The sequence below is a fragment of the Heptranchias perlo genome, chromosome 5 (assembly GCF_035084215.1).
Source record: "Heptranchias perlo isolate sHepPer1 chromosome 5, sHepPer1.hap1, whole genome shotgun sequence".
Classification (NCBI taxonomy): domain Eukaryota; kingdom Metazoa; phylum Chordata; class Chondrichthyes; order Hexanchiformes; family Hexanchidae; genus Heptranchias; species Heptranchias perlo.
Genome location: NC_090329.1, coordinates 123846351 through 123858953, shown reverse-complemented (window position 1 = coordinate 123858953; position 12603 = coordinate 123846351). Strand labels below are relative to the sequence as shown.

The window sequence follows — 12603 nt, the reverse complement described above, 5'->3', positions numbered from 1 at the left end:
CACCCCTCCACCACCCATGCACTTTGGCTGCAGTATGTACTACTTACAGGATGCAGTGGAATCATCTAGTTTACTTCAATAGCATCTCCCAGCCCCGTGAACTCTACTGCCAAGAAGGACAAGAGCTGAAAGACCATGGAAACACCACTGCTGCCAAGTTACACACCATCCTGACTTGGATATTTAATACCAAACCTTCATCATCGCTGTGTCGTGAAATTCCCTACCTAGCAGCATTGTGAGGACACCATCAGTATAAGTACTGCAGCGGTTCAAGCACACAGCACACCACCACATTATCAGAGCAATAAATGTTGCCTTGCTAATATCGCGTACATCCCGAGAACACATTTTTTAAAAAGTATGATGTGAGTTTGCACCTGCTATGCTCGACTGTGTGATAGAGAGATTACAAAGAGAGAGAAAAAAAAACTGAATGGAGACACCGTGCTATAGATGCGTACAATGTGGCATTATGGGTTGCCTAGTAGCAAGTTACCTACTCAGAAGTGGTATGTGGTATAGGAAGAACAAGCAAAGGGGAAAAATACTGCAATAAGAAAATGTCTTACTCTCAAAAATAATGGCTAGTGTCAGTTGGATTGATGGAATCAATGTTGAGATTGATAGATTTATGCATCTTTTTGAAATTCCTTACCCTAGATTACTTCGGTTCTCATATTTTAGCTCATCTCATGAGTGAATTCCAACTCTACATACTATTGAGGGTATGTCCTAGCCTTGAAATCTAGGTAAGTTTTTTTATAATTCACTCAGGTAAGTGAACAGCAAACCCTGTTTAATAACTGCTTTTAGGTACAGATGATCTTATACCTCCATAAGTTCCCACTTCAAAAGCAGTAGAGCATCACATCAGACCTTATTTAGTTTAAAATATGAAGCAAATTTATGAAACAAACTGTGAACAACCAAATAACCTTTCATTGATATAACTAGGATAAAAACAGAAAATGCTGGAAAAGCTCAGCAAGTGAGGCAGCATCTGTGGAGAAAGAAACAGCGTTTACGTTTCAGGTAGTATTTTGCTTTTGATATAACAAGGGGTGGGCAATAAGTGCCAGCCTTGCCAGAGATGCACACATCCCAAGAATTAAAAAAAATAGTTATATATATTGACAATAGAACGTCTTTTACCAAAGTCCTTGTGTAAATAAAATAAAGGTGCAACTCTAAGAACTAAGCTTTTATAGATAATTTCTTAAATATAGTATTTCTATTTTCTTTCATGAATATCAACCTTTCAATCCTTCTCACACTGTTTCTTGGTTGCTCTTCTGAGATTTTTAAACTGTCCCTCTCAAAAGATTTTCCATCTGCCAACTGCCCATTTGAATGGAACAACTCCTTATTTATATCCCAAGAGTGAGGGACTTCCCAGATGTTAACTATTTGAATTCTCAAGTTCAAAAAGGAACTGTCAGTCAAATATAAACTGAACCAATCATGAAGTCTATACATATATTTGAAAATTGTGAGTTAGACTTGCTGTGAAGCCTGTTACTTTGCAACATTGTATCAGGATAGGGCAGAGATTAAAAAGATGAAAGTATAAATGATGGAAATCTGAAACTGAAACAGAGGAAACTAGAAATGCACACCATTGGTTCTAATGAAGGGTCACACTTAAAATGTTGAGTTAAATTTTCTCTTTCAGATGCTAACTGCTGGTTGTGCATTTCCAGTATTGTCTGTTTCTTATTTCACTAGGGTATAGACGAGAGAACTATAAAATACAATTAAAGGAACATTTTTATGTGGATGCAAGCCATTCCAATATCAGTGATGTTCTCTGAATGCTATAACTTAGAACTTTTTATGTTAAGTTTCATGCCTAGAAATTACTGTTGGTGATAATAACAGAAGAATGCTTAAGGTGTTCGTATGTTATTCTTGTCCACTTAACAAAGGTGTATAAACCCATTTATTTAAAATTTCTAGGCTTTAATTTGCATTGTTAAAGAAGTTAAAAAAGCAAAAGGTACTTCTGTGTTTCTTCCTGCGAGAGGCTGTCAGTCCTTGTCTGCCCGGTGACCATGGCCAGCTCATCCTTTAGCTGCTGGATTTCCTTCTTTAAGCGAATAATCATCTGCAAATGGGGACAAAAAAAGGGAAAAAAAGCACAGCTGGAATCAGTTTCCTGATGTAAGTGTTTTTTTGGGCTCTCTCTGAATTGAGCCAAATTTTGGCTGCATCAGCAAAGAGATAAATAAAAGTTATATTTTATATAAAAATGACTATTGCCATTCCCAAAATAAATCCATTTCAAGGTTATAAAAAAATATACATTATGAAAATCTTGTTTGAAATCATAAATCACTGCTTTTCTTCTGGCCTGCAAGACAGCTACATTCCTTGTATGGAGAACCCATGAGTCCAGTCAATTCCTATTAACTAAACATAAACCTGTTTGCTAAAGATTTTGTTCACCTGTCAGGACTCATTTAACAGACACACACATTGATGTATTAGCCTGCAGTGGGGTACTGTTTCTATACTCTCTTTATCCCTTGCCTTTTCTTTCCCTTTCCCACAACCATCAATAAAGCAATGGTTTTCTTTTTAATATAAACACGGCTTCACGGTTATTTAGGTCATTTCATGTGAATTCGGCCTTTTTACTTGATCACTATTGTTTGCAATAGCTGCTGTTAGTGAACTCGGCAGAAATAGTCAGGCGTAATTTGCCTCATTGCACGGCAGTGTAGAAGCCAACCTCCTTGGCCCAGAACTAGGGTGGAAAGCCAGAGACTCACATCAGGCTACTAAAAAGCCTGATGTGGTTCTCCTGCTAATTTTAACGAAGAACAGATGCCAGCGCGTGCATTGGGTTGGGAATTAAATTCACGACTAGCTTTGAGCAAAGCCTCACTGTAAGTCCTAGGGGATCAAATTCAGGTCAGATCATTCTGCTCCACGTTAATGCAATCTCTGAAGAGTTGATAGACACTATATTCAGTTCACACAAAGGATGTTAGATTTCTGTGTAATTCCTAACAAATAAATGTCCATTTTTAAACAAACTGGCGAATATCTAAGTACTAATTAGCCTGGGCACACCTCAGCATTTGGCCAGACCAACTGAGAGTCCAAAAGATAAAACATGCATAAGCTCAACACTTGAATCCCAACCATTTGGCCCTCTCTGCCAAGTACCATCCATTAGCCAAGAAGAGGACAGTTAATCTGCTCTCAGGCCTCTGTAAATAGCAATCAGAAAGAACAAATGCCTGGGGAGACCCTTCTACTGATTCCTTCTCCTCTAAGGACGCTGCGAGGAAACGTCCTCTTGTTTCTTTTAATATTTGCATCCATAATAAATAAATCACCAATACCTGGCCTGAAGCCTTACCATCTCAGTGAACTTTAACAGGTCCCCCTGGCTTATTAGAACTGGAAAAGAATTACAAATTAAAAATTATAATGCTGTTCATCTGTAATTTTTCCAGTTCTGATGAGGGGGTCTACATCTGAGATGTTAACGTCTATTCTCTCCACAAATGATATCTGATTGGCTGAGTGTTTGCAGCATTTTCTGGTTTTAGCCCCGATTTTAACCTAATCTGTCCGGCGAGAACAGGGCTGGTTCAGGTTGGATGCCTAATTTACACCCTGCCCCAAGTCAATGGAGTGCAAAATCGGGCGGGGTGTCCGACCCAAACCCACCCCACTCCCACCGAGTGGGTTAGGTTAAAATCAGGGCTAACTGTTTCAGGTTTCCAACCTTTGCAGTATTTCACTTTTTTACCCAGTTTTTTGGTGGTTTTAATTGAGGGATAAATGTTGGCCAATACACTGGGAGCATTATCCTGCTCTTCTTCAAATAGTGCCATGAGGAAGATTTGGGTTTTGGCAGGGGAGTATTGTCTGTGGTACATTTTCATATACAAATCATCCAAGTAGAAGTACAGTGTTCATGAATCACAGACATTAAGTGGATGGGTAGATAACTAAAGAAAATACAGATTTTTATGATTATTTTTCAGTGTACTTCAGGTGCCATACGTTATTTCCTGGTATTGCGGAGAGGCAGTTGATCCAGTACTAAGCATCTTCCAAAATTATTCTGAGGTCTATGTTTGAATCTCTCAATCAGGTTTCTGTCTGTACTACATCATTACCATGCCCTAACCAAAGTCACAAATCCCATCGTCTGTAACTGCGACTGTGACCATGGTGTACTTTCCAAACTTGTCCTTCTCGACTTCTCTGCAGCCCTTAACATCGTCAAACATACCATCCTCCTCCAATGCCTTTAATCCGTTGTCCAGCACAGTGGGATTACCCTCACTTGGTTCCACTTTTACTTATCTAATTGTAGCCAGAGCATTCCAGCAATTGTTTCTCTTCCTGCCCCAGCATCATTACCTCTAGAATCCCCCAAGGATCTGTCCTTAGCCCTCTCCTCTTCTTTAACTGCATGCTGCTCCTTGGCGACATCATCAGCAAGCATGGGGTCAGCTTCCACATGTATGCTGACAACATCCATCTCTACCTCTCCACCACCTTGCTCAACGCTTCTGCTGCCTCTGTATTGTCAGACTGCTTGTCTGATATCCAGTCGTGGACGAGCTGCACTTCCCTCCAGTTAAACATTGGGAAGATTGAAGCTATCATCTTTGACCCTGCCACAAACTCCGTATTCTCGACATTGATTCCATCCCCAGCCCAGCCAGCTGCACCAGATTTTTCACCAACCTAGTATCCTATTTGACCCAGAACTGAGCTTTCAAACCTATATCTTCTCTAACATAAAAATCGCCTACATCCACCTCTGTAACATCACTTGCCTTCATATGCCGCTGAAACTATCATCTTTTTTTTTGTCACATCCAGATTCGACTATTCCAATGCTCTCCTGGACAGCCCCCCATCTGCTCCCTCTGCAAACTTCAGCTCATCCAAAACTCTGCTGCTCATATGCTATCCCACACCAGGTCCCACTCACCCATCACCTCAATTCTTCCTGACTTATATTGGCCCTGGCCTTTTGTGCATTGCCCCCTGCCTTCACCTCACCATTGATGGCTGTGCCTTCAGCCATCCATGCCCCACGCCCTGGAATTCCCTGTCTAAACCCCTCCACCTCCCTCTCTTCCCTTAAGGCCCTCTTTAAAACCAGCCCTTTTGTACAAGCGTTTGGTCACCCTTTCTAATATCTCATTCTTTGTCTCAGCGTAACTTTTTGTCTGATTACATCACTGTGAAGCGCTTGAGACATTTTGTTAGTTAAATGCTATATAAATGCAAGTACCCAAAGCCACTGACAAGATTAGAAACTTGACAAATGGGGAATTTCAGAAGAAAATTAGCATTCTCTATTTCCGTGCAGTTCCTGATTTAAGATTTCTGATTCAAACTGTATTTGTATAGGGAAACAATTAGCTGTTAATTGGAAATTGTGCAGCAGTTCATTTTTTTTTATTCGTTCATGAGATATGGGCGTCGCTGGCAAGGCCAGCATTTATTGCCCATCCCTAATTGCCCTTGAGAAGGTGGTGGTGAGCCGCCTTCTTGAACTGCTGCAGTCCGTGTGGTGAAGGTACTCCCACAGTGCTGTTAGGTAGGAAGTTCCAGGAATTTGACCCAGCGATGATGGAGGAACGGCGATATATTTCCAAGTCGGGATGGTGTGTGACTTAGAGGGGAAGCTGCAGGTAGTGTTGTTCCCATGTGCTTGCTGCCCTTGTCCTTCTAGGTGGTAGAGGTCGCGGGTTTGGGAGGTGCTGTCGAAGAAGCCTTGGCGAGTTGCTGCAGTGCATCCTGTGGATGGTACACAATGCAGCCACTGTGCGCCGGTACTGGAGGGAGTGAATGTTTAGGGTAATGGATGGGGTGCCAGTTAGGGAGGTGTCAGAAGTTACTGCATTAGAACATAGGAATTGCTAGATGAAAAAGACCAAGGTCCATCTAGGTTTGCCTTCTACCATCCTGGTAGTCACATGATCCAATGGAGCTGTTGACTATTCATGGCAATCAATCTCTTTGAATGATTCTACAACAGACCCAGACATGAGGTGAGGAAAACCCCTAGCAGCAAAAAGCTTTGGGAACCATAGGTTCAAAGTCACCTGCTCCCTCCAAGCATGCTACACTTAACATATGTCGTGTCTCAAATTACTCATGTATTGTATTCCAAAATTTTATTTTCTGAAAGAAATCTATCTAATTTGCATTTGAATGAATCAATGCTATCTGCTTCCACCATCTCCCTAGGGAATCTGTAGATTTACCACTCACTCACTGAAATAATATTTCCACAGATCAGTTTTGAATTTACCCCCCTTCCTCTGGTTCTACTGTTCTGGACAAGGCTAAACAACTTGTCATGATCTACATCATCTAGTTGCTTTAAAAACAACAATCATGTCACATCTAAAATGTCTCTTTTCCAAATATGTCCAATTTACATAATCGCACCTTACAGTCCAATCCTTCCAACCCCTTAATCATTTTGAATAACCCAAGAGATCAAATAGCGAGGGGCAAGCAGAGACCATAAAATGAGGGCCGAGGTACCACTTTGGTGAACGTAGGTTCAACTATAATTCAGGCAACAACTTCCACATCATAAAATCTTTCTACGTAATATGCCATCAATTCTAATCAATTCTAATGTGCTGCTTTCTCCATTCAGGTTATGAGGTCCTTGCTGCTTTCTCCATTCTGGAAGGAATAGTGACACCAATGTTGCTAGCCATGAGTGCAAAGGGCAAGTAATATTAGGACTACATAATTCATGGGCACTCCAGCATAGCCCATGAGCATGAAAGGCAAGTTACTGCATTATCTACGAACCTGAAGGGCAAGCTACTGTGAAATCCATGAGCCAGGAGAGCCTGTAACCGCATAACTCAAGAGCCATGAAAGTGAGTTACTATTTGAGGGACCTTCCTGTGTGCAATTTGGCTGTCATGTTTCCTACATTACACCAGTGCCTACACTTCAAAAGTACTTCATTGGCTGTGAAGCGCTTTGAGACATCCTGAGGTCATGAAAGGCGCTACATAAATGCAAGTTTGTTCTTTCTTTCTTTACCTTACTCATGAGCTAGAAAGTTGAGTTACTGCATACTCTATGAGCCAGTTAGGTGAATTATTCATAATCAATGCACCAGAAAGGTAAGATACATCACCCATGAGCCAGGAAGCTGAGATACTGCATAATCCATGAGCCTGAAGAGCAAATTACATCAGGACTTGATGAGCCATGAGCGTGAAGGTCAAAGCGATATCACTACTTCATAGCCCATAAGCTAGAATGGAGATTGATATCAGGGCGACATAACGGATGAGCCCAAAGACAAATGATACCAGGACTGCATAAGCCATGAACTGGAAACGTTAGTGACATCAGGACTGCAATGCTCACAAGCCAGAATGGCGAGTGGGTAATGTAGTCCTTATGTCATGAGTTACTCTACTTTCTAATATATCACAAGTTCTGCTTGTTCTGTTCTGCTCATGTTAGAATTCATAAATAGTTCTAGCAGAACCAGAGGGGAGATGAGGAGAATCTTTGTGACCAGCATGTTTTGATGATCTGGAATTCATTGCCTGAGAAGGTAGTGAAAGCAGATTCAATAGTAACTTTCAAAAGGGATTTGGATATATACTTGAAAAGATAAAATGTGCAGGGCTACAGGGAAAGAGCTGGGGCATGGGACTAATTGTATAGCTCCTTCAAAGAGCCGGCACAGGCACGATGGGCCGAATGGCCTCCTTCTGTGCTGTAAGATTCTATGATTCAGTGGCTCCTTAGAGAAGGAAACCACTACTCAGATGTGGTATAAAACCAAGCTTCATTGTATTACCTGACGGAAAATTTTAGATATAAGAATTGTGCAAGGCTTTTACCATGTTTTATAATGTACAGTGCAACTTAAGAAATACCAGGGAAGAAATAGGTTATGACCCGTTCTCGGGCCCGAGATAGGCGATATCTGGAACACCTATCAGAAGCCGGAGACCCAAGGCTTGTCCCAGATTGGGCCTCAGATCTCATCTGAATAATTCCAGCAAGCTGCGCACACCAATAAGGCATCCAGAGGCAGCTTGCAGGTTTCCTTCAGACCAATTTGGGCCATCTTTGACGTTGGCAGCGTCCCTAGATTGGTCCTCGAAGGAGAGTGAGGGGGAACGCAAACGGGAGGGGGGCGAGCATGGGTCGGCAGCTGCCTGTAGTATTGCTGTGGAACCAGAAGCAGCATTCCTGCTCCTCCTGGCTCCACATCAAGATAAGACAAAAACTAAAAACTTACCGTTTAGTGGGCGGCCTCCAGTGGTTCCTTTAAGAACTACTGGTTAGTCCTTGGAAGCACCTGAAAAACTGCGCTCTACTCAGTTCTGCCGCATTTCAGAATGGGCCAGGAGACAGCATTAGCCCCCTCATTAGCCTATGCAAGGAGCCTTATGCCTGTTTCAGCCCACTGCCAGGGACGCCTAAATATCGCCAGAGGAAATGTGGCACAGGACACAGCATCGCAAAACTGGGGCTTTTTGCCCCCTTGTTGTGCCCAAAAACAGGTACAACACAGTCCAATTTCTCTCCACTGTGTACTTCAAAATTGTTTTATGTTAGACCATTTATAATCTGAATTCTAATCTTTAATACAAACAATGTCATTGAGGTACCTCAATTTTTATTTGACAAAATATTGAAATAATAAACTAAACTTGTCAGCAACATGAATAATAAACAGAATTTCGACAGACTCTCAGACTTGTTTAGAATTGTTATACAGTACATATGGCCAGCATTTAATCTCAACCTTGAATATATTGCCATTGTGTACCTTTTGATAGTTAACAGTTTTGCAAACGGGACACATAATACATATTCTTGAAAGCTAAATTAAAGGGACCATATAGGAAATCCTTTAATACCGAAAATGAAGAAGGGACCAGCAGTAATTGATACCTGCTCCATATTTTCAGACATTAGAAGCTGGGATGAAAGCTGCCGTTAGCAGTACTCTGGGCGATTTTTAAAATCCCCTCACAAATGGTTACAATATTGACCTCAGTACCACAGGACTCAAACTGTGGAATTCCCTGCAACTGGGCAAGATGTGATTTTTAAAAAAATATATAATTTGCATCTGCCCCATTCTTGCCTCACAACCATCTGTATCTTTTCCATTGACAGTGTGCCTTAATTGAGCTGCTAAAATGGCTATTAACAATTGCTCAGAGTTAATTGGATGATACACTTATTTGTAAGTGTAGCAGCATTACACTATGTAATGTACAATGTATTACTCTGCTATAGTGAAGCTGCGTCCCTTTAAGGCCAGAACGTCTCATCATTGTTTAGTAAACACAGGCTGAGGTCAAACCACGTTAAATGTCAATTGGTCTGGAAACTTTGTACTCGTACGTTTCAGGTTACAGGTCAGAAGTTTTTAAGATTGTTTTATATCTGTAACAAAGTGAGATGTCTGGTGTAGGACATCTGGATCAAATTATAAAAACAACTGGGGCAGAGATCTAGGTTTTTCCGGTGGGCGGCAAGGCCTTATGCCCAAATATCTGAAAAATCCCTCTTGTTATTGCTAACCTTTGCAAACATTAAAAAAGTTATGACAAATACCTCATTATTGAAACCTGCAAACAACTCAGAAGTCATAAATACAACTGATTCCAGACAAAAATATACCTGATCCAAGTATGAAATAACTAATGAATCAAACAACTTCCCATTCATTCTTATTATACTCAATTCCTGATCCAAGGACAACACTTCAAGTACAAAATCCTGATCCACACGTAAAATGTTCCCCATCATCCTGTTTTTAATGCTCTGCATGCTAAAATACACCATTTCCACTGCCAAATTTCACCTGGAGACAGAAATCTGATCACTTCTGCGTAAAACATATTTTTGTTCTGTGGTTTCTGTTGAGATTGAATTGCTGAATGGCCTGTGGTACAAAGCTTTGGCAACTGGCTGTTTTCATCTGTAGTTTGTAGAAGTCGTGGTTCAAACTGAATCTTTCTTGGCAGTGCGCATTTATTAGGAGTCAACCGTGTTAAGAAGCATTAGTGGTTAGTCCACGGTTTGAACAAGAAAGCACTGGAAAGTGAGCAGTGCCCTTCCAAAGTACTGGCAGATCAGCTTTGGGAAATCATTCAGAAAGCAATCCCAATGTGGCGAAAACGATACACAGAGACACAAATAATGCTGCAAAAAGAAAATCTATTTGTGCCTTAAAAATAAATTATGTATGCGTGCTTTAATACAACAAAGACGGCAATCATAACTTTTAACGCTTCCAATGCCAGGGGCAAGTTTACTTTCTCACGTGTTGAAGGCCTGCCATCAGTACATTGGTCCACTTTTGGACATGTTTTTATGTGTTAATGATTGACCTTGTATTCATTATGTAACCTCAGAATATGGACTTTCAAATTGACTTAAAAGTTAGGTTTCAGCCAATGAAAGCGCTTTTTAAAAAAAAACTTGCTTTCACATACAGGATGGACCGTGGAAGCAGGAGAAGCAGAAGAATATATGCAAGTCAAGGATTTTAAACTTGAAAATAGAAAAAAATGTTCGCACATATGTACAATAGAACATAACAAGATGAATCCAGCTGAGGGAGACCATTCAATCCACCTCAATTCACCCAAGCTAAAAAATAAACAGAAAATAGGCGCACAGAAAATGATGCCTGCGCCTGAATGGATAGACCCGAGGCGCACCTAATGTTGGGTCTCGGGTCTCATTATCATCAAACCGGTGATCTGTGGACACCTAATGGGCATCCCCAGGCAGCTCACTGACGAAGAGGCCTTGAAGATCGGGCCATTGCGCCTCCGGCAGCGGCCCTTCGCCAAATCCTTAAAGGGGACCAAGAGAGGGAGCGATCGGGAGAGGGGAGCGATCGGGTGGGGGCAACTGGGGGGGGGGGTTGATCGGGAGAGCGGGGCGAACGGGAGCAGAGGAATGATCGGGAGCGGAGCAATCAGAAGAGAGGGCAGTGAGAGTAGTAATTGGAGAGGGTAGCTGTGGCTGGGATCGGGGACAGTGGATGCAGCGATCAAGGGCCAGGAAGCGAAACCCAGGAACAGCCCGTGTGGTTTGAATTTTAAAAAATGTTACCTTTCTGGTGGTGGCCTGCAGCGGTCCCTTTAAGGACCACCTGTTACGCCGCATGCAGACTGGCGTTAGCTGCATCAGGGCAAACCAAATATTGCAGTGGGGCCACAAACAGGCGTTAGGCCCCTTATTTGCATATGCAAAGAGCCTCAGACATGGGCCCAGGACAGTTATTTTTGCCTATACCGATATGGCGAGCGGCGCACTTCCAGCTCGTAATGAGCGTGTGCTACTTGCCCACCATATTGAGGCTTAGGCACCCATTTTTAGAAAAATGGCCGCTGTGCCATCGAATTTCTAAGCCTCAATGTCCCCTGTCAGCATCCCCAGCCTCCATCACATCATCTCAAATGTAAGGTTTCTGTCTCCAGTACGCTACCTGAAATCAGTCCTAAATTGTCCTTTCACCAATTTTCACGAGAAAGGGAATAAAATTATAGTTAATAAAAATAAGGACATATAAATTATGGCAGGGGAGAAGAGGAGATAACAGGACTAGCACAGTTTTAATTTTTATGTAAAATTGGATTTTAGAGATTTAACTTAGTTTAGGGTTAATATCACAGTAATAAGAGTGTAATAAGGGTGAAAGCAGATGTACCAAGTTCCACATTCTCATATAACTCGAGAGGCATTGAGCATGTTGGACCTCCGCCCAGTGCTAGCTGACCTCATTATCGACCCCATGACTATTATCCCTGTGTTCCATGCCTCACCTTCGCTATGAACTGGCCCTTTACCTGTACTGGTACCTGCTTCAAGCTGGCGTGGTAACAGTTGGTATTCAGGTGAATGGTGCTCTGGTGCAGTGCAGTCAGAGAATGGCAGCGCTGGTGAGGATTTAAACATATATAACAGATTTTTCAGCATTCCTTCTACCAGTTTTGGTAATGGGTGGGAGTATAAAATTGGACAGGGATTAATTACACCAGATCCTCACTCATTTTTGCCCCTGACATATTTTCCACAGTCATTTCCATCAGACACTGCAAGTGCCCAGGCGTATTATTTGAATTAATAATGATAGAGTGAATGAATTTTTCCTCATTGTCACCTTGGCAACACTGGATGCTACTTGAGGCGGCATTTAACAGGCATCCAAAGTTTGTAAGAGAGGTGGAATGGCAGCAAAATGTTGAAGGGCCAAGGCGGGATGAGATTTAGGTACAATGGATTGGCAGTTCTACGTTAGATTTTGTCAATTTATTGGAGATCAAAAATATTCTTCTATCTCCCAGGCTGCTTTCCCCTTTAAGCTGCTGCAGGCATCTCTCCTACGGCATGGCCATTTCTCTGCACCCCTCCCCCAGCAGGGATCTCTCAAGAATAGGTGGGAATCCTGCCGGATGCTCACCAAAAAAAGTTACATAAGACTGACCCTACAAAATTTGCAGGGTCAGTCAGGCAAGTGCAAAGCTCAATTACTCCATGATCATGCAGATTTATACGTACAACACTGTCTGGCTCCTGCAGTCATCCTAGGGA

General features: G+C 41.9%; 1 protein-coding gene across 4 annotated transcripts in view; it reads right to left on the bottom strand.

The window, feature by feature from the left end:
* The window catches only part of kif6 (kinesin family member 6), a 489217-nt gene that overhangs the window by 341496 nt on the left and 135118 nt on the right, over nucleotides 1–12603 (bottom strand). For all 4 annotated transcript variants that reach the window (XM_067985160.1, XM_067985162.1, XM_067985163.1 and 1 more), the window contains exon 10: nucleotides 2004–2107. In XM_067985160.1, coding sequence (XP_067841261.1) covers nucleotides 2004–2107 — 104 coding nt within the window. The remainder of the gene's footprint in view (nucleotides 1–2003; nucleotides 2108–12603) is intronic.